The sequence below is a fragment of the Dryobates pubescens genome, chromosome 2 (genome assembly GCF_014839835.1).
Source record: "Dryobates pubescens isolate bDryPub1 chromosome 2, bDryPub1.pri, whole genome shotgun sequence".
Taxonomy (NCBI): Eukaryota; Metazoa; Chordata; class Aves; order Piciformes; family Picidae; genus Dryobates; species Dryobates pubescens.
Genome location: NC_071613.1, coordinates 19785405 through 19812664, shown reverse-complemented (window position 1 = coordinate 19812664; position 27260 = coordinate 19785405). Strand labels below are relative to the sequence as shown.

At 46.8% G+C, this 27260-nt stretch overlaps 1 protein-coding gene across 1 annotated transcript in view; it reads left to right on the top strand.

Annotated features, from left to right (window-relative positions):
* TMEFF2 (transmembrane protein with EGF like and two follistatin like domains 2) overlaps positions 1-26739 on the top strand; it is a 157100-nt gene extending 130361 nt beyond the window's left edge. Inside the window, exons 8-11 of the mRNA XM_054171628.1 lie at positions 16742-16865; positions 18006-18164; positions 25293-25379; positions 25863-26739. Coding sequence (XP_054027603.1) covers positions 16742-16865; positions 18006-18164; positions 25293-25379; positions 25863-25959 — 467 coding nt within the window. The 3' untranslated portion in view covers positions 25960-26739. The remainder of the gene's footprint in view (positions 1-16741; positions 16866-18005; positions 18165-25292; positions 25380-25862) is intronic.
* Positions 26740-27260: the final 521 nt, after the last annotated feature.

Genomic DNA, 27260 nt, shown 5'->3' with positions numbered 1-27260 from the left:
CTGGAAGAGTTTGCAGTCATAGTATCTTTAGATTGGACGGCAGCTTTAAAGGCCATCTGGTCCAAACTCCCTGCAGTGAGCAGAGACTTGAACCAGATGTGGCTGCTCAGAGCCCCACTTAATCTGACTGAGAATGTTTCCATGGATGGGGCTTCAAGTCATCAGACAAGGAGAGGTTATAGCTCCATAATGGGCTGCCCAGAGAGGTGGTGGAGTCTCTATCTCTGAAGTGGTTCAAAAACAACCTGGACACCATCCTGTGCAACCTGCTCTGGCTGACCCTGTGTTAGCAGGGGGTTTGGACTCGATGATCTCCAGAGGTCCCTTCCATCCCCTATCATTCTGTGATTCTGTGACTCTCTGGTTCTGTAATGATGTCTTCAGAGGGACGTGTGCCCTGGAGGCCTCTCTTTCAGCTCCTGAGGCTACTGATAGGCACGAAGCATGGTCTAGACCACTGGATAGTCTCCTCTCCACATCTCACAGACAAGCTACTGCTGGTAGACCTTTGGCATTTGAGCATTAGACAAAAGGTTAATTGTAGGATAGGATTGGACCCTTTTGTTGCAAACCCAAGAGCATGCAAAGGTTCTGGCTTTGTCCTGCCATTGCAGTTTCATGACAGACAGCAAAGAAAGTCTGTCTTTGGTGAATTAAGGAAGAGAGTCTAGCAAGGGCTAGATGCAGTGTGGCATTTTGTTCTCCACTTAAAATTTGGAATGGTAAAGGAAATCTTCCCAGCTTCAGGCATGGGACAAGAAACAAAGAACTCTGGTTATCAAGCAGGAATTTCTGATATACAGTCTGCTAAAAACTGATCCTTGGAGCAGCTACAAAAGATTTTAACATTAGAACTGGGCAGATCCAGAAAGCAAAGTCATAGATGGTGCAGAGCCATAAGCAGCACAGCTTTACAGTGCAGGGCTCAGGGGAGACAGGTGAGCAAAAGCAGAGGCAAAGAGGGCAGGATTCATCGCTCAGCTTTGCTCTGCATGGAGAAGTGATCAGTTTTCCAAAACACCAATAAAATGTATTTACTTTTCTGAATAGACCCTAAAAAAGGCAGTGAAAAGCACAGCTGAAGCCATGCTTTTAGCCAACAACAGATAGATCTCTGGAGTAGTCACAGGCCGTACAGGGTCACGTTCTGGCTACTAAAATAACCAAGATATCCACAAGGGGGTTGCCAGGCACATGATTCAGGAAGCACTCAGAAATACCATGTAGAGGAGAGAAGTATTTTTGTTTCAGTCTCCTATTTTCTTCCACACACTTCCCCCAAATCCTGCAGCAATCTCTCCAGTTTCCTGGATGGATTCTTTCAGGCAGCATGTTTTTACAGGCACAGATGCTACCTTGGACTAAATGAAAAGAAAAAGGAGGAAAGAGAGCCTCACAGGTGTCACATTCCAGCTTGGCAGCACTGCACCAACACGCACACCCCACACACCCCAAACAAAAGGAAAGACAGAAGGGCTGGTTTTAGTAATCAGATCTGAATATCAAATCAGTGCAAAAGTAGAGCTGTAAAGCCTTCAGGTTGTCAAATGAAATTGTCTCCGATGAAGAAAGGCTGAGGGACTTGGAGCTTTTTACCCAGGGGAAGACTGCGGGAGGTATCTTCTCAATGCTTAGGAAATACTTAAAGAGTGGATGTCAGGAGGATGAGGCCAGTCTTTTGTCAGTGGTGCCCAGTGACAGGGCAAGAGGAAAAGGGCACAAATTGGAACATAGGAAGTTCAATCTAAACATAAGGAGCACTGAACCAGCCTGCCCAGAGGGGTAGTGGAGTCTCTCAGTCTTGGGTGTCATTCAAAACCCACCTGGGTGCTGCCCTGTGCAACCTGTTCTATTTGAACCTGCTCTGGCAGGGGGGTTGGACTCAATGATCTCCAGAGGTCCCTTCCAAGCCCTATCACTCTGTGATTCTGTCATTCTGTGAAAAGGACTGAAGAAATTACTTGGGGCCAAAAATTGCATCCCTGCCACTCTGTCATGTACCTGAGTGTGGTAGGTTGAGAGAGGGCCTAGCTCTCCCTCCCCCACAGAGTAAGAAACCACAGCTAAACTCAGTTGGAGAAGCAAAGCTATATTTACAAGCATATATATGGAAAGCAGGTTATATATAACACAATTTATACAGTATTTACAAAATATATACAGAAATATACAGCAAAGAAAAATAACACAACAAAATTCCCTCCTCGAGGAGGGTTTCCCTCCCTGTAACCTCCTCTCTTCCCCCACTACCTCCCTTTTTTCCTAAAAAGGGGTTAGAGAGAGAAAGAAGGGCAGTTATTAAGGAAAAGAGATGTTAATAGGCTTCAAAAGCACATGCAGGAATTAGTTTTATTTATCTCAAGGTCAGCTCTGTCTAGTTTGCTGAGAAGCAGGCAGGCAGAGAAGCAGAACAGGCTGGAATGGCAGAACAGACTGAAAACTCCGAAAAATTCCAACTGCCCTGAAACTTAAAGTTGCATTCTGCCCATCTACCAATGACATTCGTTTAGAATATCAGAGTGTTTTCATTCTGGTACCACAACATTCAGCCAGAGTGTTCCCAACACTGTCTCTCTTTTAAAGGCACAGCCTCAAACGGTCACACTGGGTGACCTTTCCATCTCCATACCTTCCATCAAACTTCTCTGACCGTCCTGCCATTCAGCCTTGCTTTCAGTTGTTACTTTTGGAGCTTGTAGTGTGCAACACAAAAGTAAATCCTCATAATGTCATTCTGGAAGGCTTAAAGACAAGCTGGAGAGCTTTTCAGCTACTGCTTCTTGCCATCCATTGATCTCCACAGAAGGCAATCCATTCAGCCTTGGAGTTCATATTGGCAATTAGGGTATGCTTTTCTTCACAGCAGTTGCTCCAAGTGAAGCTCCTGGTTTGTTTCATTGATCATATGCTTGATCTTTCTGCCAATTAAAGCCACTCGCATAGCTGGAGAGACAGAGCCAGGATTGATGGGAAGTGCAGCGTCGTGTTGCATGAGGTGCGTGTGTGCTCCTCCAAATATGATCAGGCAGGCACAGGTGATAAGTGCTTGCCTCTCCATGCAAACATGGAGACAGGCTTTGTTAATCTATGGATAAACTAATTAAAAGGAAATTTGATCAGTGGAATCCTGGGGCTCTTTAGCCTGGAAAAGAGCAGACTGAGGAGAAATTATCAATGCTGATGAATATCTAAAGGGTGGAGGTCATAAGGATGGGGTTGGACACTTTCAGCAGTTCCAGGTGATAGGACAAGAGGCAAAAGATACACGAGAACACAGTGGGGGTTCACTTGAACTTAAGGAGAAACTTCTTTGCTGTGAGGGTGCTGGAGCCCTGGAGCAGGCTGCCCAGAGAGGTTGTAGAGTCTCCTTCTCTAGAGAGATTCCAAACCCACCTGGACATTGTGATCCTGGGTAAACTGCCTTAGGAGGGTTGTCAGACTAGATGATCCCCAGAGGACCTCTGGAACTCCTACCATTCTGTTTGATTAAAAACTGGAAGAGCCACTAGTTTAAATTCCTGACAGACACCTGCACTAGTGCCAGAGAGGACTCGAGGACTGCCAATGTGAATTGGAGACCTTAGAAATGTACAGAATCACAGAATGGTGGGGGCTGGGAGAGAATCTGATCTGAGGAGCATCTAGTCCAAGCTCCTTGCTGAAGCAGGGTCATGCAAAGCAGGCTGCACAGGAACTCAAGTGTGCAGGTGGGATGGGAGAGGAAGAACCTGTATTTGACACTGGTATTCCCAGAGATAGGTTGGAAATAGTAAATTAACTGTTCGGGTGTGCTCCCTGTGACACACTGGGCTCAGTCATGCATGGACCATGAGTTAGCAAATCCATAGCTCAGGGCACTTTAACACCCTGTTTTACCAGTCCAATAGAACAAATCTGCACCCAAATGGTTATTCACAGCTCCTAGTCTGGTATTTTCCTCTGTCAAAAAGGGTGCATACTTTATCCATTGTGTTTATGGCAGTTGCAGCCCTGGTGTGAACCATGTTTCCTGCCAGCCACACAGAGTCCCACCAGGCACCTATTTCTCCTATTCCATCATCCTCATTGAGGAAGAGTTACATCTTAGGTGGGCAGAGCTGCTCTGGCAAGCCAAATCCTTTTGTTCTGTGTGGGCACTGAAGGCTCAGCCCTCCCCAAGCCCCCTTCCCACCGAGCTGTGGCTGGAAGACAGGAGACATCGTTACTCATGTGACTGTCCCCTGGGGCAGTGCCAGCAAAACGATTTTGCTCCCTCCACACATCAATATTCCTGACATCCATCCTAAAACTTAGGTCATGCATATCCATCTGCTCTTCAAGAAGTGTCAGAAGGGTACAAATATCCTTTACTATTTTTAGGGCCCTATCAAAAGTATTTATCAGCTTTCTGGCACCTCATCCCATTTGTCATATTTGATGCTATCTGCCACTTGGCAGGGAAGAAGAATAGAGTCCTTTGGAAATGCAGTGGCAGATGGGTAAAACTCCATAAGCTAAGACCACAGTGTGCTGGTGACTCCCAGGGTTTGTTGTGCCTGTTGTCACAGTCGGGAAGCACCTGCCACAGTCCCCAGGCAGCAGATGGAGCAGGGGCTCAAGGGAGCAACTCATGCTCACCTCATCGTTCACCCACTCACAGGGTAGTGGTGATGTGGAGAAGATCTGCTTGGCCATGGAGCAGGGCTGAGCTATGAGGGGGGAAGACAGATGATGTCTGGTGACTCCACCATCCACTCTACATGACATCTGCGCTCCCACACTGCCAGGTGACGCCAAAATATCCCTTCCTTCAGTACATACCTTTAGCGGGTCAGCCCGGCCCAAATGTGTACCAGGACAGGGTTCAATCTCTGTGTGATTCATCACTCATCCTACTCTTGCTCGGAGGTACAGAAAAGGTGCTGAGGTTCTTATTTTTCCATACACATGTTGCCAAGAGGAAGCTCTTCCAGCTCCTCCATGGTACACAGCTCAAGGCTCCTCGTTGGGTGGCTCTTTAGTGTGCAGGTAACGTGTTCATCCACCTCATGCCACAGAACTGGGCTGTTTCCCTGGCACTGTTGGGCTTTAGAAAGCAATGCATGCAGGTTGAAACTTTGCCCACATACCATCTGCTTCAGCCTTTTCTTCCTCTGACGAAAGAGCTGAATCTATCATGTCCATTTGGCTTTCCTGGCGTTGCAGAAGGTTGTGGGTTTGTGTTAGGTTTGCACTTTCAGAGCTCCCAAGCAGCTCCAGCAACAAGCTCCTGCTCTTGTTTTCCAGTGAAAGATCAGTGACAAAAATCAATACCATCTTCATAGCTATAATGAATGTGACCTGCAGCCTTTTATAGGATGACCACAAGCTTCCATCATATGTCTGGAGGCCTATTTGCAAATATTGATTTGTGTTGCAGATTATCTTTAGCCATTTCATATCCAATCTTAAGGTCTTGCGGTGCTGCTCCCTGCCCTCAGTTTGATATCAAAGGCACAGCTCCAATTTAAAAGCCCTGTCCGTAGACACTGCTGATAGCTGAGGTTGCCATGTTAGGAAAATGAGGTGTTTCAGGATATTTTAAGCTTCTTAAAGAGGATGGTTCTCACAAAGCACCAACTGAGGGAAAGCACTGCTTTGGAGTCGCAGCAGATTCTGTTTACTCGAAGCAGGGAAAAAAAAGTGGAACCTTCGTATGCAAATGTATGGCATTTGGAAATGTCATCTGGCTGCATCCACATAGAAATGAGCCTGTCTCTCCCAGGGCTGCACTAGCAAGGCTGCTTTGATAGAGGAATTGCACAGTAATACACAGAGCAGGAACTGCAGGACACCACGCTGGGTCAGGATCAGGGAATTTTGTCCCTTAATCGCTACTTAAAGAAGTTGAGCAGCATTGCTGGGCAGCTGCATATTAAACTGGGAATACTGGTTGTCAAGGGTCAGGGCTGGCTGCCAGATGAGTGCCAGAGGCTCTGTATGAACCCCTCTGACTTCCCAAAGGTAAGGGAAAGGGAGTAAGGGAGAGAGGCTGATGGGGTGGGAAAGAAACTACATCAGATGGGATGGAAAGAAGAACAATCCTATGAAACAGAGACAAAGAGTCACAAATAAACATAAAACCCAACCCCTGGTGGCAGTGTCACTGTCACCACTGACGCTGTGGGTAGGCACTGGGGAAGTCCCAGAGTAGATTCAGCAGCAGACAGAAACCAGATTCAGGAGCTGGATTTGAGAACACTCAAAGGGGAGTCACCATCCCTGGAGGTGTTCAGATATGCAACACATGACACATTGGGACATGGTTTGGTGGGCATGGTGGGGTTGTGTTGAGTGTTGGACATTTCTAACCTTAGTGATTCTGGGAGTCTGTAATGGCTGGTTTCTGAAGGAGTAGGAAGCTGGTCCCACAGGGCTGGTGGCATCTCTCTTAGACAGGGGAATCTGAGTGAAGGGAATGTCAGCAGCATGCTGAAAACAAAAGAGTAGCTGGGTTAGCATAAAGAGGGGTTAAGTCTGTTCTGGGAATGGGGTTAAGGCAGATGGATTCAATCCTGGCTTGAAGGAAGGGAGGGCTCCTTTGCCTGCGGCTTTGATAAACCCACAACACAGCCCCACATCATTAGATCACAGTCATGCAAGGGCTGTGGTGGTGATCGTAAAGAGCTCTGTCCCGTTTATTCACCAGATACTGAGAGAGAACTTCACAGAATCACAGAATGGTAGGGGTTGGAAGGGACCAAAGCAGGATCACCCAGGGCAGGTCACACGGGAACATGTCCAGGCAGGTCTTGAAAGTCTTATAGAGGGAGACTTCACAAAATCTCTGGGCAGCCTGCCCCCAGGCTCTGTCACCCTCACCATGTTTTTCCTCATGTTGAGGTGTTGCTGACAGCTAATGGAGAGACTGGATGTTCATATCCAATCTACCAGGATGGGAAGCAGGCAGGTGCCATTCCTGTGCAGTGATCAGCTGCTCCATGAAGGTGCTGAAGGAAGAGGTCCGTGCATCATCTCATGATGACCTCAGATCAAACGTGGAGGTGCTCGTGCAGCATCTGCTTGACACAGCAGTGACCACTGCTGTTGGCAACAGCCTCCACAGGGCTAAGTGGATGAAATGTGTCGGTGAGGAAGCAGAGGAGGTCAGACAAGGTGAGACAACAGCCTGCATCAGCTCCCTGAATGAAATGATCACTCCAGGGAGGAGTTGTGTCTAATGTGAGCACCTGAGCACTGAGAAAATGCTGGTTTGAAGCAACAGATTTGCCCACATAGCCTGGTTTTGTCTTTCAGCTTGGCTCTTCAGACATGCGAGCAATGGCTGCTAGTGTCTGTTTGTATTCCTGAGCTATTCTCAGCTTCTATTGCACCTTGTAGTGCAGTATCTCCCTGGTAGTACCTGTGTGTAGGAGCCTCAGCTGCTATACAGTCTCTAGGGTAAGGTGTCTGCTCCTCACCACTGAATATGGCTGGACTGTGACCACTGAAAGAACAAAGGAAAGGTTGTGTTTGGCTTGAGGAACACAAAGGATCTTAGCATGTGCAGGAAATTGATGAGGAAGTTGCCAGATTTCAAGAAGTCTTCACAAACACAGAAGATTCATAGAGACCTTAAAGATCATCTAGTACCAACACCCCTGCCAAGGCCAGGGACATCTTCCACTAGCCCAGCTTGTTCAAGGCCTCATCCAACCTAGCCTTGAACACCTCAAGGGAGAGGACATCCACCACCTCCCTGGGCAACCTGTTCAGTGTCTCACCAGTTTTAACACATGTAGCATAGCCCAGATCTGTCTGCTGACACACTGGAAGCATTTTGTTTCCCATTTGACCATCTGGAGGTTATTAGCATCTTCATTCATTGGTTTCTATTATTAATGGTGGCAGCAGGCTGAGTAATTCTGACACATTGCTGTAGTATTTTTTCGCCCAGGCTGCTGGGACATCTTGCATCATCTCCAGCATAAAACCCACTAGATTATTTCTAAAAAGGAAAGTGGATATTATCTTATTCCAGAGAACTCAGTTGCATAGAGATAGTTAAAATTAATAAAATACTGCATTGAGGAAGCCTATTTTGTGCCTAAGAAAATAAGAAGATGTAATTCCATTCACAAACTTCCATTTCTTTCTTTTTCCCTCTTGGTAAAGTAGCTAATATGGGCAGGGCTGTGCTGCCATTCAGCCAGACCTGGCCAGGCTGGAGAGCTGGGCAAAAGGGAACTTCATGAAGCACAATGAGGTCCTGCTCCTGGGGAGGAACAAACCCCTGTACCATTACACGTTGAGAGACTGACCAGCTGGAAAACAGCTTCATAGAGAAGGACCTGGAAGTGCTGGTGGACAACAGGTTTACCATGAGTCAGCAGTGTGATCTTGTGGCCAAGAAAAGCCAGTGGTCTCCTGGGATGCATTAACAAGAGTGTGACCAGCAGGTCAAGGGAGTTTCTTCTCCCCCTCTACAGAGAGGCTGGAGAAGAGCAGCCTGAGAGGGAATCTGATCAATGCTCAGCAAGAGAATAAGGGCAGGGGGAAAGAGGTTTGGGATAGATTCTGTTCAGTGGTGCCAAGTGACAGGACAAGGTGCAACAGGCACAAACTGGAACCCAGGAGGTTCCATGTCAAGATGAGGGACAACTTCTTTGGTGTTATGGTGCTGTGGAGCAGGCTGCCCAGAGAAGCTGTGGAGTCTCCTTCTCTGGAGAGATTCCAAACCCACCTGGACATTGTGGTCCAGGGCAAGCTGTTCTAGGTGTACCTGTGTTAGTGGGGGGCTTGGACTTGGATGATCTCCAGAGGTCCCTTCCAACTCCTACTATTCTGTGACTCTGTGAGTGTCCTTCATGTCCTCTCTTTATGTTCCTTATGCAGAAAGCCTAGATCAGAGCTTGTGCTTGGAGTGGCTGCAGGATGAATCTAGGGTAGGGCTGCTGCATAGTGGTGCCAGACATTTTCAGCTGACATTTGGTGTCTCACTTTCCAGTAGCTCTCAGGGAGAGTGGGCTGAGGAGCTCCCTCCTGAGTGCCTGCAAGCACTTCCTGTTGAATCCAACACCCACCCAAACAGGGATTTCTGCTGCTCTATTCTACTCTAGTGAGACTCCACCTGCAGTGCTATGTGGAGCTCTGGAGCTTTCAGCACAAGTAGGACATGGACCTGTTGGAGCAGGTCCAGAGGAGGTCACAAAAATGATCCAAGGGCTGGAGCACCTCTGCTGTGAGGCCAGGCCTGGACAAGAGAAAGCTCCAGGGCAACCTTCTGATGGCCTTTCAGTGCTTAAAGGAGCCAAAAAGGGACATACTTCCTAGCAGGGCCTGTTGTGACAGGACAAGGGGTGATGTGTTTTTTACACTGAAAGAAGGAACTTTAGACTAAATACAAGGAAGATTTTTTTTTTTTTTTTTACACTGAAGTGGTGAGACTCTGGTCCAGGTTACCCAGCTAGGTGGTATATGTCTCATCCATTCAGGTGATCTTGTTTGAGGCTCTGAGCAACCTGCTCTAGCTGAAGTTGTCCCTGCTGACTGCAGGGGGGTTGGATTGGGTGACCTCTAGAGGTCTTTTCCAACCCAAACCATTCTGTGACTGATTTTCAGGCAGGTTCCTTGCACACATTTTATTCATTGTTAGGAGACAATCTCTATTTGTAAGAGCAAGAGTAAGGTTTTAAAAGAAGGGAACATAGTGTCAAGATCACTGATAGATCGACTCTGGACACCAACATGGCTGCTGGCAGCTTTGTCAAGGACAGGATATCCACAGCTGTTGAGAACGAGACTCGGGAGAAATCACTTTTCCCTCAGCTGGGTCAGAGCTGGGATCTATCTTCATGATTCTTCATTACAAGTAAGCAGGAAGCCTGCTTAAGGACTTGCTCTGGGACCTCAGTTCCTATTAGATACTATTAGGGAGGAAAGAAAGCACCAAAACACCTATTAAATTAATTCTGCACTTCCAGAGGGAGCAACACCATTACCACCCCATTCCTCCTGAGTTTGCAGATGGACCTTTGAACTGTTCCTCCAAACACTCCTGGGCTAAGGAAGCTGCCTTGTACCCCAAAAGACTCTCTGAGCACTGCAGATGAGTATCATAAACTGTTCCTAGACTCATCCACATAGTTCAGATTCCCACTCATAGTCAATCACTCAAGCTCTACCACAAACCACAAGACTTCCTTTGCTTCTGCTCCATAGGCTGGTATTCTCTGGACCTTTATTTTGATTTCAAATAGGAACTGCATACCAAGTCTCTATCCTGCAGAGCAGAAGTGAAGTGCTGAGTTCCCAGTGCTCTGCAGCACATCTTTGGGAGAGCTGCCAAGAAGCTAAAAAGAGTAAGGAGGGATGCACTTCCAGAAGGGATTGAGAAGGTTAAGGACATACATTTGACCCAAAAATCCCTTTCCCCCTTCATAAATCTTCTGATAATGTGATGTGCAGGGAGTCACTACCTCAATATCAGAGAGAGCTTTCAGCTGCAAACTTGACTGACCTTAGCAGTATTAAAAGATTAAATTATTGTGTAAGTCAGTTCTCCTTAACCACTGTCTCCAATGAGATAGGTGTCACCATCTCATCCTTCATTTGATGATACCCGTGCGTGTATATTTTGAGGACCTCCCTTGGCCCAGTGATGCCTGTGTACCAAGTTTGACACTGACTGACAGCCAGTGTTTTCTCATATGGGCATAACTCATCAGTTGGTATTTCCATAGGCTCCAATATTCTACTCTGTACAGCAGTGATGCCAAAATGACAATTTACAGACTGTGGTCTTCTACTTTGCTTGCCTAAAATCACCAACTCTAAAGATTGGCAGAATTATCATCCCTTCAGGAGCGATTGTTAAGTGCCTGGCAGTTAATTTTTGGACATAAGAATCCTATTTTTGCCTGGTTTTAAAATCTAATTTCTCCAAAGTGGATTGCAGGATCTTGTGCCTGAAAAGAATTTTCTGGGCACTCCAGGCAGTACTTCATATAATCCTCATCAAGGGCACTAATGGATTTATTGGTTTGGCAGCAGTGCTTCCTCACAGTCACTTGTCTAATTGGGAGCTGGGGACTGGTGAGGGTGTGGCAGTTTTAGGCTGTGCTTAGGAAAATTTTCACTGATTGAGTAGAAAAGTGATACAATGTAAATAAATTACCATTGGATGTAAAAGGGAAAATAATGATAAGGTCTAAATGATCCCTTTGGTCTGATAACTAACATAAAGTTAGTTGTATAAACTAATGCTCTTTCTGGCTTCTTGGCTGCAGCAGATACTGTGTGGTAGCTTTTGCGTGGCTGTTGCTGACCTTGGCTGCTTTCTTCTTGTGGCTAAAAGTACTAACAAGCTACTCTCTGCTTTTGTCTCTCTTTTCCCTTCCACAAGGCAGGGTGGGAGGGAGTCAAGAAGGGAAGGTGTTGGTAACCCCCTCATTTTGTCCAGGGGGGTTCTTGTGTTGTTTGTAAAGTGTAAATATAAGTAAATATTATCTATTTTGCACATATTTGTGGCATTCTGTATTTCTAGCTTGTACTTTTGCTTGTAAATACAGCTTCATTTGCTTTCCAACTCAGCTAACGCTGGCCATTTTATTTTGGGGGTGATTTCAACAGAGGGCTTTCTGCAGAAGAATCTAGCTGTGCTGTTTGAATTACTTGCAGAGCCAGTCCTGCAGCTGGGCATTCTGTTTTGGCTTTGGAATCACAGAACCACAGAATAGGTCTGGAGGGTGAAGATGTATTTCTGTATGACTGAGAAACGTGGCGGGAGTTCCGTTTGCCCAAAGACAGTCACAGGATCACAGGATGTTAGGGATTGGAAGGGACATCAGAAGATCATCAAGTCCAGCCCTAATTCTTATCTTCAGGCTTCTGCCTCACATTCTAGACATGACAAAAAGGTCCAGGTGAAAATTTCACACAGAGTTGCCAGTAACACTGCAGTGGGTCTGATGTCGAGGAGGAACAAATGAGGTTGACATTACTGAAACCTGACTGACCTTGACTTTGGTCCCTGTCACTGCTTCATGAATACTGATCTGCTGTGCTTGCAAACAAGTGGGCAGCTTGGTGCTCTGTAGGGATAAGGTTAGTGTGGTAGAGGAGCTCCTCAGTTTAGTGATGCTATGGTGAGACTCATGTGGATTGCCTCTAGTACTGAATGTATAAATTATCTCAGATGGTAATAAGGGGGCAAGGCTTGATCTATTTCATTTAGTTTTATCTTTTGAACTTCGTACAGTTCTAATTTGATCCATAATTTAAATATTTTTTTATTCATATCCTCTCGTTTTAGAGCTGATTTATGGTTCTTGTTTCATAGTGTTGTAAACCCTGTGGTGCATTCATGGCAGTTATAGAATCAAGATAATCACTTTGGTTGGGAAATACCTTTCAGAGCATCCAACTTTGCCAAGGCTGCTGCTAAACCATGTCCCGCAGCACCACGTGTCTGCCTCTTTGAAACACCTCCAGTGATGGAGATTCAACAACCTCCCTGGGAACCTGCTCCAGTCTTTGAGAACCTTTTCAGTGAAGAAATTCTTCCTAATCCAATCTAAACCTCGCCAATGACTGAAAAGTGCTCAGATTCTCCATGAAGGGGGTGACTTTTAAGGCCTGTCTTGGTGCTTTTATATCTCAAAAGATGTTTTGTGTAATGATGTTTTGAAGGCATTATTTTGATTGAATTCAAAATATTCCAGAAGAGCAGGGGAACTTCATCATGTGAAGCAGATGGTTCCTTCATTGTGGTCAGTCTTTTCAGTGCTCAAAATGACGTATCAAACTAAATACAGAGGGTATTCCCCCCCACACCGCTTCCTTCACAGAATCAGAACAGCTTAGGCTGGAAAAGACCCGTAAGGTCACCCACTCCAACCATTAGCCCAGCACAACCAACTCCACTGCTAAACCATGTCCCTCAGCACCACATCTACACATCTTTCAAAACCCTCCAGGGATGATGATTCAACCACTTCCCTGGGCAGGCCATGCTGACCCTTTTAGTGAAGGCATTTTTCCTGATGTCCAACCCAAACCTTGCTTGGCACAATTTGAGACCATTTCTTCTCATATTTATGTTCAATCCCTAACTCTTTTAGAGGAGTCATCAGTCAAAATGAGGGCCTGTGGACAATTTGTTGTGGTTTCTCTCCAGCCAGATGCCAGGTGTTCCCATATGAGGTGTTTAACCTATGAAGTGCTAGCAAAGCTTGGGGCATCTCATTTTTGATTCAGTAAAGTGCTTTCCATCATAATATTACACTTAGAGGTGTAATTACAAGTTCTGCAGGATCCTGGATTTACTTGGAAGTCTGCTAGAGACCTTTCTAAAGAAAACACTGTTTCTACCCACAAAATTGCAGGAGGAGGAAAAATCATTCCTCTTTTTACCAGCCCTACAGCCTACACACAGCCTACACATCTAGGAGAAGTCCTAGTTCCCCTAGCAGATGAGTCCATCCTGAAAGTAACAATTTCCCTCACCATCTTGAAGTGTGGCTTTTTAAAAAATAAAATAAACCAAATGGCCTCCTACCATTTTAGCAGCAACTGATGGCTCCTCTGAGGGGGGAGGGATTCTCACACTGCGGGGTGGTGGTGCATGGACATCACACAGATAGATTAGTGCATGAGAAGGAAGGATCAGAGATGCACAGACGCACATGCAGAGCGGTATCCTGGGCAGAACCATCACAGGCTGGAAGAGATCTCCAGAGATCATCAAATCCAACCCCCCTGCCAGAGCAGGATGACCTAGGGCAGGTCACACAGGAAGGCATCCAGGTGGGTTTTGAAAGTGTCCAGAGAAGGAGAGTCCACAACCTCTCTGGGCAGCCTGCTCCTGTGCTACATCACCCTCCCCACAAAGAAGTGTCTCCTCATGTTGAGGTGGAACCTTCTGTACCTGTTGTTCCTTGTCTGTCTCTGGGCACCACTGACAAGAACCTAGCTCCTTCTTCTTGACACCCACCCACCCCTCAGATATTTCTAGGCATTAATAAGGTCCCCTCTCCTCCTTCTCTTCTCCAGGCTAAGTAACCCCAGCTCTCACAGTCTTTCTTCACAGCAGAGATGTTCAAGTCCCACAGTCATCCTCATAGCTCACCATTGGACTCTCTCCAGCAGATCTCCGTTTCTCTTGAACGGGGGAGCCCAAAACTGGACACAGTATTCCAGGTGAGGTCTCACCAGGGCAGAGTAGAGGGGGAGGAGAACCTCCCTAGACCTGCTGCACACTATCTTCTTGATGCACCCCAGGATGTCGTAGGTTCTCTTGGCCACAAGAGCACATCGCTGTCCCAGAAGCCCCACACCCAGAAGCCATGGTGCATAAATGATCACTATGGAGTATGGACTCCACAAGTCCCAAGCACATCAAGATCTATGTGTGTGCACTGCGAAGGTCCATTGATAGCTAACACATGTCACAAATCTCCAGGTGGAAAAAATGAGCATTCAGAGTGCTGGTGGGATGATGACCCTCTGTGTGTGCATGTGTATTTCATATGATGGTAGCCACTGTCCCACCTGGAGAGTGCTGGGGAGCCAGAAATGTTTAGCATCAGACCAAATGGAACTAGTACTTGCATCTCTTCCAGCAGCAGAAATTCCTGGGCAAGCTGCCAAAGAAGGTGACACTATAAGATATCTCCTATCAGCCTGCCCTGCCTGTGCCATCCTAGGGACCACGATCAGCCCTGAGACCAGGATAGTCACAGGGCTCAGGATCCCACCTCCTCCAGTACTTTGTCATTAATACAGCAGCCTGGCCCAGGTGTCTGAGTGGAAGGAGGGAAGCAGGAGAAGGAGATAGGGTTGTATTCAGTACGTGTGCATTTCAAAAGACGCATTAATGATCCAGAGTGCAGGGGTTCTGAAAGTCTTGAGAATGAAAGAGAAGTCCATGCTGTCTGCAGGGGTGTTAGCAGGTGCCCTGCCATTGCTGTTTGCTGGGAGCTTGGTTTAACCTAAGGATAACAACATAACCAACTTGGTTAGTGCAAGTTGTTAAGGATTCTCAAAACTCTCCTTGGACAGCAGCAACAGGAAAAAAATCATTATGAAAATCTGGATCTTGGATCTGCTGCAAGCAGTTTTCCCAAAGGTGGGATGGTGCCTGTTGCCAGCATGGCTGGCTTGCAGGCAGAACACAAGCTGCAATCGTTTCATAACACTTGGGCACTTCCTTTGGAAGATGCTTCAGCTTCTGTTTGTGTAAACTACATTTCCTCAGGCATCTACCATGAGGTTTCCCCCCTGCACCAGTAGAGGTGAGAAAAGAACATAGGAGTGGTGCTGGGCAACAAGTTCACCATAAGCCAGCAGTGTGATCTTGTGTCTACAAAGGTCACCAGTATTCTGGGGTGCATTAAGAAGAGTGTGTCCTGAAGGCCAAGGGAGTTTCTCCTCCCCCTCTGCTCTGCCCTGGTGAGGCCACATCTGGAGTACTGTGTGCCGTTTTGAGCTCCCCAGTTCAAGAGGAATAGGGATCTACTAGAGAGTCTAACAGAGGGCTACAAAAATGCTGAAGGACCTGGAACATCTCTGTGAGGAGGAAAGACTGAGAGCTGTTTAGCCTGGAGAAGAGCAGCCTGAGAGGGGATCTGATCAATGCTCAGCAAGAGCTAAAGGGTGGGGGTCAAGAGGATGGCACTGGACTATTTTCAGTGGTGCCCAGTGACAGGACAAGAGGCTGTGGGCACAAACTGGAACCCAGGAGGTTCCACCTGAACAGGAGGAAAACACTTCTTTGGTGTGAGGATACTGGAGCGCTGAAGCAGGCTGCCTAGAAAGGTTGTGGAGTCTCCTTCTCTGAGGACTTTCAAAACCTTCCTGGATACAATCCTGGGCAACCTTCTCTGGGTGGCCATTTTAGCAGGGGGGTTGATCTGCAGAGGTCTCTTCCAACCCTCACCATGATAGGATTTGGTTTGTTTTTTCCTTCTGGTTTTGATTAGTTGTGGCAAGATGATACCATCACAGAGACAGAATTTTTACCATTTGAGATATCAGAAATATTGGTTAAATGGCAGAATATGCCCAAACTGCCCTTCTAATGAACCCCTCAGTGACACGCAAAACTCTGTATTTCAGCCCATGATGTAAATATTGAGCACATAACCTGTTTGAAACCACCATGAAGCCTCCACTTTCCTGGCTACATGGAGGGGAAATCTTTTCCAGGGTTTGGAGTCCTGGGGACTATTTAAGAGCTGCAGAAGCAGGCACAAAAAAGTCAAATTAGTTTAAAGGTACTCACCCATGCTATGGGGCAAGGAGAAGGCGTGGGGCTCTGGGTCATGGGCGTGCTGCACTGATAATAAACTTCATCTCTGGCTTCCTGCTCCTCTTCTTCAGCCATGAAACTGTCTTTCTGAACATGTTGTATTGAATGACCAAACATACTGTACTGATGTATTAGCTGTACATGTCCAAAGTCTTCCTCCCATCCCTGCTTGGGTGTGAGGAGAAAGGTCATAAAAATAACAGCAATGGTCAGGCAATTTTCACTCTAACCAGTTTTCAAACATTCAGATTGCCATAACATGGCAGGCATTAGATGTGCAAAAGAAGGACAGAAAGCCTTGCCAAGGTTTGTGTCTACATCAGCCTACCTGTTTCAAGGTGTGAAGCCTAGCTCTTGCTCCCCGCCTTCCACACCTTGTTCATGATTTCCCTTTCTTTCACACCTTGAGCTCTTGCCACGATGTTACCTTATCCTTCATTGTCAGGTTAATGTTCCCTTCACCTGTGTCCACAGAGAATGCAAATAAACTGGAAGAAAGTGCAAGAGGGATCTACATCCCTTGTCCAGAGCATTACAATGGCTTCTGCATGCACGGCAAGTGTGAGCACTCCACTAACATGCTGGAACCGTCTTGCAGGTAACCAAGCCTTCTGCTACCAATGAGGAAAGGCTGCACACAGGAAAATACTGACCTATAAAGCAATGAATCTAGATAAAAATTATTGAAAATAATGGTAATCGTGGCCCTTGGTGCTGCAAACTAATCAGACCATTTTGCCTGGTGGCAAAGGAAAGACTACTACACATGAAGCACCATTGTCCTGGCACATTGGGCTGGGACAGCAAAAACATGGAGCAGACATCCACCCAGGGCAGATCCTCAAGCCAGGTTCTCCCAGCTCCTGCAAACAGCTAGGTCACATTTTGCTCTTTGCAGCAGCTGGCGTTTAGGTTCTCCATTCAGCTGGAAAATGTCCTTTGCTCAAGCTGCTGGCTGCTGTGGGAATGCAGAAGAGGAAAAGGGTGGAAGCTCCAGGCTTAACCCATCAGGGTTACTACATCATTAACACTCCTGAGAGGGGTCCAAGCAATCCATCTATGGTTGCTGCCACCATTTACCTGCATTTTCATATCTTCTTGCTTGGACTAAAATTAGAAAAGCACTGTTTGTCCCCCAAAATCACAGAGGGCAGATGTCAGGCTGTGGGGCGGGTAGGAAGCGGTGAGCGGCGCAGCAGGCAGTATCAGGGTGGGTGGCTGCAGAATCAACAGAGGGTTTTTTATAGCAACCAGACGAAATGTAAATGATGTATCCACTTGCAGGAACATCTAATCACATTTTATATGGAGCTTGGATGATTGCTTATCACCTCCTTAGGGCTAATCTGCATAAGGAGCCACCACAAGATGGCTTTTCACCCTCCCCCACCTCCCCAAAGGAAGGGAGAAGTCTAAAATATGTTGTGCAAGGAGCTAAATGGATTCTCATCACAACATGCAAGTAGTTCCATTTGGTGCTAGATAAGTCCCAGTCCTCTGGGCACCTTCTGGCACTGTCACAGTGTAATTCAGTCTCACAGACCATGGCAATGCTGAGGACCTAAAACCTTTCCTCTGAGAGGTCAAAGAGGCAGCGGTGCCCTCTTTGGGGAGGCTCATACTTCATTAAAACAGAGCAGCTTATGCTTAGGCCACTGGGGCTTTTCTGCAGATACAGTTGGGGGGCATTCTTTGAAAGCAGCAGGTTCTAACTGGAAAAAAAAATCTTCTGTTTCAGATGTGATGCTGGCTACACTGGACAACACTGTGAAAAAAAGGACTACAGCGTTCTGTACGTGGTTCCAGGCCCAGTGCGATTTCAGTATGTCTTAATAGCAGCTGTGATTGGAACCATCCAGATTGCCATCATCTGCGTCGTAGTCCTCTGCATTACAAGGTCAGCACCTCTGCTATTTTGCAATAGAACAAAGAAAAGGCTTCTGCTTTTCCTGCTTATTCAGATTCCTGCAGTGACACGGCCAATAACAAATGTCGTTTAGTTCACCAACGAGCAGCAGATATTGGCTGGATCAGCCAGACAGTGTTGCTTCATTATGATGACAGAATTTTTACCTCCATCTTAATCAAACTTAGGTAGCAACAGTGCCTACAGCAAGTGAAGGTGCCTGTTTTGCATTCAGATGCTTGGACAAATATTGTTCGTATAAATAAGGGGGATATAAATACAGCAGCTGGATCAACACTTAATAAAACTAATCATATCTCCATCTGGTTTCCTCAGAGGCCCATTCCCTTAGTCCTAATCAGGCAAAGCACGCAAACTTCTAAGCCTGTTTGCAATCCCCTTGATTAAATGATTTCATTAGGCTCGTGTATGTGTTCAGAGGTACCACACATGTTTCAGGTTCTTCACTAAATGGTGGCACACCAAGCCATGTTGTTTTTCACTCTGATGAGGAAGAAAGGGTTATTTGACTGGAAACTCCAGGGTAGCCCAGGATGAGAGAGGTAAAAGCAATCCATCCCCTCCACATACCAAGCTCTGCCTCCCCACTGAACTGTGTTACTGTCTCTGCAAGGGCTTGGGGTAAGTTCTGAACTGCAGATCGTAGAATGGTTTGGGTTGGAAGTGACCTCCAAATGTTGTCTAGTGCAACCCCCTGCAGTAAACAGGAACATCCCCACGTAGATGAGGCTGTTCACAGCCCCATCCACCCTGACCTCCAGGGATGGGGCCTCCACCACCTCCCTGTGCAACCTGTTAACAGTGTTCTACCACCCTCATAGTGAAGAACTTCTTCCTAATGTCCAACCTAAATCTACCCTGCTCTGGTTTCAAACTGTTGTCACTTGTCCCATCGCTCCAAGCCCTTCTAAACAGTCCCTCCCCAGCTTTCTTGTAGGCCACATTCAGGTACTGGAACGCTGCTCTAAGTTCTCTATAAAGCATTTTCTTGAGGCTGAACAACCCCAGCGCCCTCAGCCTGTCTCAGATGTGTCTCCAGGCTCTCAGCAATCATGAGGCTGGGTTAATCAAGCTAGCCACACAGATGAATCATTCTTTTAGAAAGAAATTTCTTTTTGAAATTCTAAACCCGAGGATTTGATCCGTACTTGCATGGATTTCACGTGAAGCCACGCTGGTGCTAGCAGCAGGGCAGACTCTAGACGGAGGCCTGTAGTTCATGGTGTTCCCTAGTACTGGGTCCAGTCTTGTCCAGCATCTTGATCAATGACCTGGATGAAGGGCTGGAATGCCCTCTCAGCCAGCTGGTGATAAAAATTGGGAAGAGTGGCTGACAGCCTGTCAGACTGCTGCCATTCAGTGAGATCTGGACAGGCTGGAGAGTAGGGCAGAGGGGAACTTACGAAGTTCAACCAGGATAAGTGTAAAATCCTGCACCTGGGAAGGAACAACTCCATGCACTAGTACAAGTGAGGGGTGACCTGCTGGAAAACAGCTCCATGGAGAGGAACCACAGAGTGCTGGTGGACAGCAAGTTCACCACAAGCCAGCAGTGTTATCTTGTGGCCAAGAAGGCAAATGATCTCCTGGGGTACAGTCAGAAGAGTGCAACCAGTAGGTTGAAGGAGATTCTTCTCCCCCTCCACTCTACCCTGGTGAGGCCACATCTGGAGTACTGAGTCCAGTAAAGCTTCTCAGTTCAAGAGAGACAGGAAACTACTAGAGACTGTAGTCCAATGGAGATTACAAAGATGCTGAAGGACCTGGAGCATCTCTATGAGGAAGAAAGGCTGAAAGACCTGAGCCTGTTGAACCTGGAGAAGAGCTGCCCAAGAGGGGATCTGATCAATACTCAGCAAGAGCTAAAGGTGGGGGGGCAAGAGTATGGGGCCAGACTATTCTGGGTGGTGGCCAGTGACAGGACAAAGGGCAACAGGCACAAACTGGAGCACAGGAAGAGATACTTCTTTGGTGTGAGGGTGCTGGAGTCCTGGAGCAGGCTGCCCAGAGAGGCTGTGGAGTCTCCTTCTCTGGAAAGATTCCAAACCCACCTGGACATTGTGATCCTGGGCAAGCTGCTGTGGGTGACCCTGCTTCAGCAGGGGAGTTTGACTGGATGATCTCCAGAGGTCCTTTCCAACCACTACGATGTTGGGATGCTGTGATTCCGTGTGGTTTGTACCTCCTGCCATCTTTCAGCTCCTCTGTGGCACTACCTGGCTGGCAGACAGCTGTGACATTTATTCCTGGAAAAGACAAAAGAAAAAAAAATCCTAAATCCTTCCCTAGCCTCAATACCTAAAACAAGGTAGCTGCTTTTTTGGCCAAGGTGAGTCCATCAGCTCCTTAGTACCTGCTGACTGAGGCAGTAGTATGTGGTGTGAAGGAGTAGATGGTGTGGTGCCTGATGAGGGAGCAAATTCCCTGTATTATTTGCCAAGTGACTCTAGTTTTGTCACCTGGACTGCAGAGTGAAGCCTGAATCCCATGTGCTCTGCACTGTAATGCAGGTCACCCGTCAGCCTGCTTTCATACCTACATGGCACCTTTCCCCCACACACTCTGCAGCCAAAGTTAATTTATGATCTTTTGACTTTTTTTTCCTGTAATGCATGTAATTACTGCCAAGCATCCTCCAGCCCAGCATAATGATTCGAGGTGCATTTGCCAGAGTGTGCTGTTAAGCGGCCTAAGAGAACTCCACATGACAGGAGAGCGTTGCGGCGGCGTGTGCATAAGTAATTCAGATTTTGAAGTCAGCTGTTTTGGAGAACCTGACTGCACTCATTTGAACTCCACACCCTGAACCCTTCAAAGTGCCAAAACCACCCTACCAGTTTCCTGAGAAAAAGGAAGAAAACTTCCTTCACTCAAATTCTTTGCTGCTCATTTCATCGCAGCTTCACATCTATTAAATGGGTTTTGGTGCACTGTGCCCAAACCCTGCCTTTGAGCAACTGAAGACTACCACAGTAAATATTTTCGCTATCATTAGCATATCATCTGGTGAAGGGGTCCAGAGCACACATCTGATGAGGAGAAACTGAGGGAAATGGGGTTGTTTAGTCTGGAGAAAAGGAGTCTGAGAGAAGATCTCAGCCTACAAGACCCAGCAAGGAGGCTAGAGCAGGGTGTGTGTTGGTCTCTTCTCCCAGGTAACAAGCGATAGGACAAGAGAAAAAGGCCTCAAATTGTGCCAGGAGAGGTTTCAGTTGGAAATCAGGAAAAATTTCTTTCCTTCAGGAGTGGTCAGGCATTGGAACAGGCTGCACAGGGGAGTGGTGGAGAATAAATCTTACGAAGAGAGACTGAAGGAGCTGGGGCTGTTTAGTTTGAAAAAGAGGAAGCTGAGGGGAGACCTCATTGCTCTCTACAACTACCTGAAAGGAGATTGTGGAGAGGCTGGTGCTGGTCGCTTCTCCCAGGTAATTAGTGATAGAACAAGAGGGAACAGTCTCAAGCTGTGACTGGGGAGGTTTAGACTGGACATTAGGATGGAATGAGGTGATGGAGTCACCATCCCTGGAGGTGTTCAGAAAATGTGTGGCCATGGCACTTGGGGGCATGGTTTAGTGAGCATGGTGGTGTTGGGTTGACAGCTGGACCTTAACGATCTTGTGATTGGTTTTATTGTTCTTACAATGGTGCCTGTAGAGCATTGCAAATCTATTGGGTGTCTTCCATTGGCACAAGGCGCTGAGCACTTTTAGGGTCATTACTGCACAGACACTTTGACCTGAATAAACAAGCTGTGCTGCTTACTGAGGCTGTCCTACCCCTTCCCCTGGTTGCTGGGCCATGATTTTGTGCCACCATTGGCATTTCTATAGCTACGCAACAAACCTACTCAAGGGATGGATTCAGCTGAAAACTCAACCACCAAAACTGATGATTCTTTGATCAGGTTGTGCCTCCTGGCTACTCATGGCTAGCACCAGCGATGGAAGTTAGCAGCTGGGGTAGAGGAGTTGGGGACCAGAAGCCAAAAAGTACAGAGGGAAGGAGGTGGAGCAGTGAAGCACAGGTCCTACACCTAAGGACTTGCAGCTTAGGTAGATAATAGAGGTATGGGTTTGTGTCATAATGATCCTCAGCAGTTTTCTTTACAGCTTTGCATTTTTAGTACTTCCCTAACGTCTAGTCACAGCAGACTATTTATGTGCAGAAATCACTTGATTAAAAATGAATGCAGAACGTCTTTTACCTGCTATGAATCACAGTGTGAGGAACTCAGGCTTCTGAGGAGGCTTCAATGGAAGGAGGGCAGGCAGCCTGTGCTCCAGTACCAAGCTTACATTGATGGAAATGCTGTGTTCAGAAATGAATGCATCCCACACACAGAGCACTACAAAGAGCTTCTGATTAAAGACTTAAGGACTAAGGAAAAGCTGTCACTTAGTTTGAGCAGATGATTAAGTCTAAAAAGCCAGTTAAATGCCAACACCCCTCTTAAAAAACTCAGGTGGACTTCAGACACAACCTACCTGTAGAGTACTACTGCACTTAAGCCTGCTGTCGGGATTTGGCCCTGGAGCTTTCCCAGGCTTCCATGCAATTAAAACGTGGGAATTTTTGGTTAAAAGATGCTTTTTCATGATCTAAATTGGAGTAGTCTCTACCTCTGAATCAATGTCTCTTGACCTTGGGCTAAGTGACTGTATGGATTATGTCAGTGTAGGGTTTAGGAAAACACCTGTGAGACGCTCATCTTGTCACTTCCAGTGGGAGCAGTTAATATCCACTGTTCTCCAGCAGTGCCTGGCAGCACTCCCTAGGATTGCCAGCCATCCTGGTCATCCCCCAGCCAGCTGCTTCCTCCACAGTTCTTACAAAATCAGGTTGGTTGTGCTCACTGTGGCTTCCTATGCCTGGTTCTTCACCCCTGCTTCTCAAGGCTGGGTGCAAACCCTCATGCCCTGGGACTCAGGAGGAAGCCCTGGTTTCTCGGCCATCCCAATCAGGCAGCATTTAGCAGTGCTGTCTCTCAGCATTTCTAGGCGTCCTTGGTGGCTCCTGGGGAGCACTGTGAGCTCCTGCTGTGCAACCTCTTACTTAACAGGCAAGAGAAGCCACTGAGCTGGGGCCAGGAGGCTGACAGTGTGCACACTAACATGAGACTCACCACGAGTTCCCCATGAGTCAGTGATGTGCTCTTGTGGCCAGAAAGGCCAATGGCAATCTGGTGTGCATCTCCACCCCTACTCTGCCCTAGTGAAGCCTTGGGGAGTATTGAGTTCCAGGCTCACCAGTTCAAGAGAGACAGGAAACTACTGGAAAGTGCACAATGGAGGCTACAAAGGTGCTGAGGGGCTTGGAGCATCTCTGTGAGGAGGAGAGGCTGAGAGACCTGTGGCTGTTTAGCCTGGAGAAGAGAGCCTGAGAGGGCATTTATCAATGCTGATCAGTAGCTGAAGGGTGGGGGGTCATAATGATGGGGCTGAGCTCTTTTCAGCAGTGCCCAGTGACACAACAGGGGACAACAGCTGCAAAACAGAACCCAGCAGGTTTCACTTGAATTTAAGAGTAACTTCTTTGCTGGGAGGGTGCTGAAGCAGTGGAGTATGCTGCCCAGAGAGGTTGTGGAGCCTCTGTCTCTGGAGAGATTCCAAACCCTCCTGAACATTGTGATCTTAGGCAAGCTGCTGTGGGTGACCCTGCTTTAACAGGAGGGCTGGACTGGATGATCTCTAGAGGTCCTTTCCCACCACAGCCATTCTGTGATGACACATGGCTGGGTGAATCAACCCTATGTTTCCTAACAGCATCTCCCTGACTCACTCTGAAGGTTTGCCTGCCTTTTGAGGAGCACACAGTGAATAAGGAGCTTGTCATGCAATCGCAAACCAGCTCCAGCCTGCACCGGTTTCATAGTGAAAGCTCTGCTGTGACCTTAGAGAGCGCCACAGACACAGGCTTGGTTTTCCTGGAGTAATGGTACGAGCCTGCTTCACCGCTTCCAAGAAAGGAAGGAGGTGAAATATAGCACACAGCCGTACAGCTTCTCATGAGGGGGTGGTCCTCTTGGCTTAAAACTGAGGCAAATCAGGACAATCTGACCCATATTTTCTTAGACACTTACATAATTGTATTCCAGCATTTTGAACTGCTGCCCAATTCCTTCTGCTCTTGTTTGGCCTTTCAGTTGGCATCACGAAAAAACACAGCATCACTTCCATTCAGCAGGGATGGAGGGAAACAACCTGTTTGGATTTTTTTTTTAAGGAGGCAGTAAAAATTTATTTCACAGGCTGGACTGCCCTCAGTGCATGACCCACAGTGTTTCACAAGGTGCTGCTGAAAGCCTTCCTATAGCAAGGGGGAAAAAAAAAGCACCCCAATGGAAAAGGGATTTTCCCCCCCAATGTCTGTACAGTCTAGCATACCATAGGGCTTTCTATCGTGGTGCTCCAAGAGGTTATGTCAGTCTTCTTTTGTCTCACTGCCCATGCAGAGGGCAGAATGCTTTATAGAATCATCTGGGTTGGAAAAGAGCTTTCAGTTCATCCAGACCTACTATTCTATAACAAGGCTGAGCCTGGAGAAGAGCAGCCTCAGAGGGGATCTGCTCAATGCTCAGCAACACCTAAAGGCTGGGGGTGGGGGGAAGAGGGCAAGAGGATGGGGCCAGACTCTTTTAAGTGTTGCCCATTGGCAGACACAAACTGGACAAGGGGCAACAGGCACAAAATGAAACCCAGAAGGTTTCACTTGAACTTAAAGAAAAACTTACTTACCTTGACAGTGCTGGAGCTCTGGAGCAGGCTGCCCAGAGAGGTTATGAATCCTCCTTCTCTGCTGAGATTCCAAACCCACCCAGGTGTGTCCCTGTGCAACCTGCTCTAGACAAACTATTTTTATCGGGAATGTTGGACTGAAAGATCTCCAGAGGTCCCCTCCAACACCTACCATTCCATGATTTCACATGCCATACTCCCGTTCAGTGTTTTGTGGGGTGGGGTTTCTCGTGGCATTGTTGCCCTCGGCAAGCCCATTTCACGAGGGAAGAGGAAAAGCGCCGCGGGCACCACCCTCGCACCTTCTGCCTGTGCCACCTCCCGCTGTTACAAGCCCTGTCTCTCTCCTCACTCTCTTTTCCAGGAAATGTCCCAGAAGCAACAGAATCCACAGACAGAAGCAGAACACAGGGCACTACAGTTCAGACAACACGACGAGAGCATCGACAAGGTTAATTTAAACGAGCGCATGTTTCCACAAGGGCAAAACTAACCGCAGAGAGCTCGGACTCCACAGTTCAGTATCATAGACAAACAAACAAACACACACACACAAACAAAAAACAACAAAAGATTTAAGACAAGACCTACACATGTTGCCTTGCATTTGTGGTAATCTACACCAATGAGAACATGTACTACTACTACTACTACAGCTATATTTGATTATGTATGGATATATTTGAAATAGTATACGTTGTCTTGATGGTTTTTTTTCTGTAATGTAAATAAACTATTTATATCACACTATATAGTTTTTTTTCTTTTTCATGTATTTGTTATAGATAATAAATACTCAGTGATGAGAAGAAAAAAAAAAGAAAAAAAACTGTTGCTGTGTATAGTCCTGGGATGTTGTATATGGACACTAACAACTCTTTTCTTTCTTTTTTTTTTTTTTTTCTTCTTTTTTTTTCTTCTTTTTTTTTTCCAGTTCTAGTGGCAATTTTGAGTCTACTGAACTCAGTAGTAGGGTTTTGAGTTGGTCCAAGATCAGCGACAATTATGGATGTGGGAAAGGTGAAGAATAATTTAACCTACATTGAGAAGGGATAAAATATTTCAGATCCGGAGTCAACTACATACCATCAGCCGCCTCCTCCCGTGCCATCTCTCTTTACTGCCCTCCCCCCCATAGCTTAGGAAGTCCTTTGCTTTCTAAATTAAAACCCTAACGAAGGGGAAATGGAAATTCTCGGTAACTGCAGCCAGAGCATCCGGGGGTAACGTTTCAGTCTGGGAGGGAATCGGGTGGCTGGCAAGGTGAACCCTACAAGAACACTTAGCAGAGTCTCCAACTCTGGTCACTGGAGTGAGAGAAAATTGCTTCTTACTGCTGATTGAAAATTATTAGGTTAAAAAAGTTAATAACATAATAACAGCCGAAATGCCAGCACCATTTGTACCTCATGAACATGCTGATAGAGATTATTTTTTTGTGTGGTCCAAGAGAAGGTGAAAACCACTCAGAAAATCCCAGACAAATAACTTTGTGGGTGACCTAGTTCTATTAAATGTAATGAACTCCAATGTTGGCTATACCTGAGGAAAATAAGAGCATGTGTTTTGTCACATCCACATGATGGACAAGAGGCAAAGTTATTTTCATGGTAGCTGAACCTCTCCAAATGTAATAGAAGCTTCTTTCAAAAAGTTAATACTGCTCCAGGTAGTGCTCTGAATTTTGAAGATGACAAAGTGAGACTGAAGGGCAGAGGGTGGTAGCTTCACTCCTGCTGCATAACCTCACCTCCACTAATTGACGACCAAAGTCCCAGTCACACTAAATAACATCACTGAACTAACACACACACCCCTTGGAACAGTGCTCATGGTGCTGCTCCTTGCCAAAGAGACACTGCCTGGGCAGAAAGTACCCATGACAAGAGGTTTAGGAGCGTTTCTCACTCAAGGTGAGGCTTGATGGGGCTCGCAGCAACCTGCTCTAGTTGCATATGTCCCTGGTGAGGGGTTGGACTGGATGACCTTCAAAGGTCCATTCCAACCCAAACCAGTCTGGGGTTCTATGATCACTACATAAGAAGTTGCATTTGGGTCAGAATCTGAGCTGGGGGTTAGGCAGGATGATGTCTCCTGAGTGCGTTTCCATTTCCTGCTTCAGAATTGATCTGATCACTCACAGTAGTCACCACCACCCGTAGTGGTGACGGTCCACCCAATCTGGCCTTCAGACGTGGATGAAGCAGTACTTCTACTCTAACATGGCTTCTGGCCTGCCCCCTCCCTGCCCCAGCCTGCTTTAAAGTGAATCCATTGCATGATGTTCACACGGTCTCAGTTTTTGTCTTGTTCGGGGTTTCTTGGCTTTTTA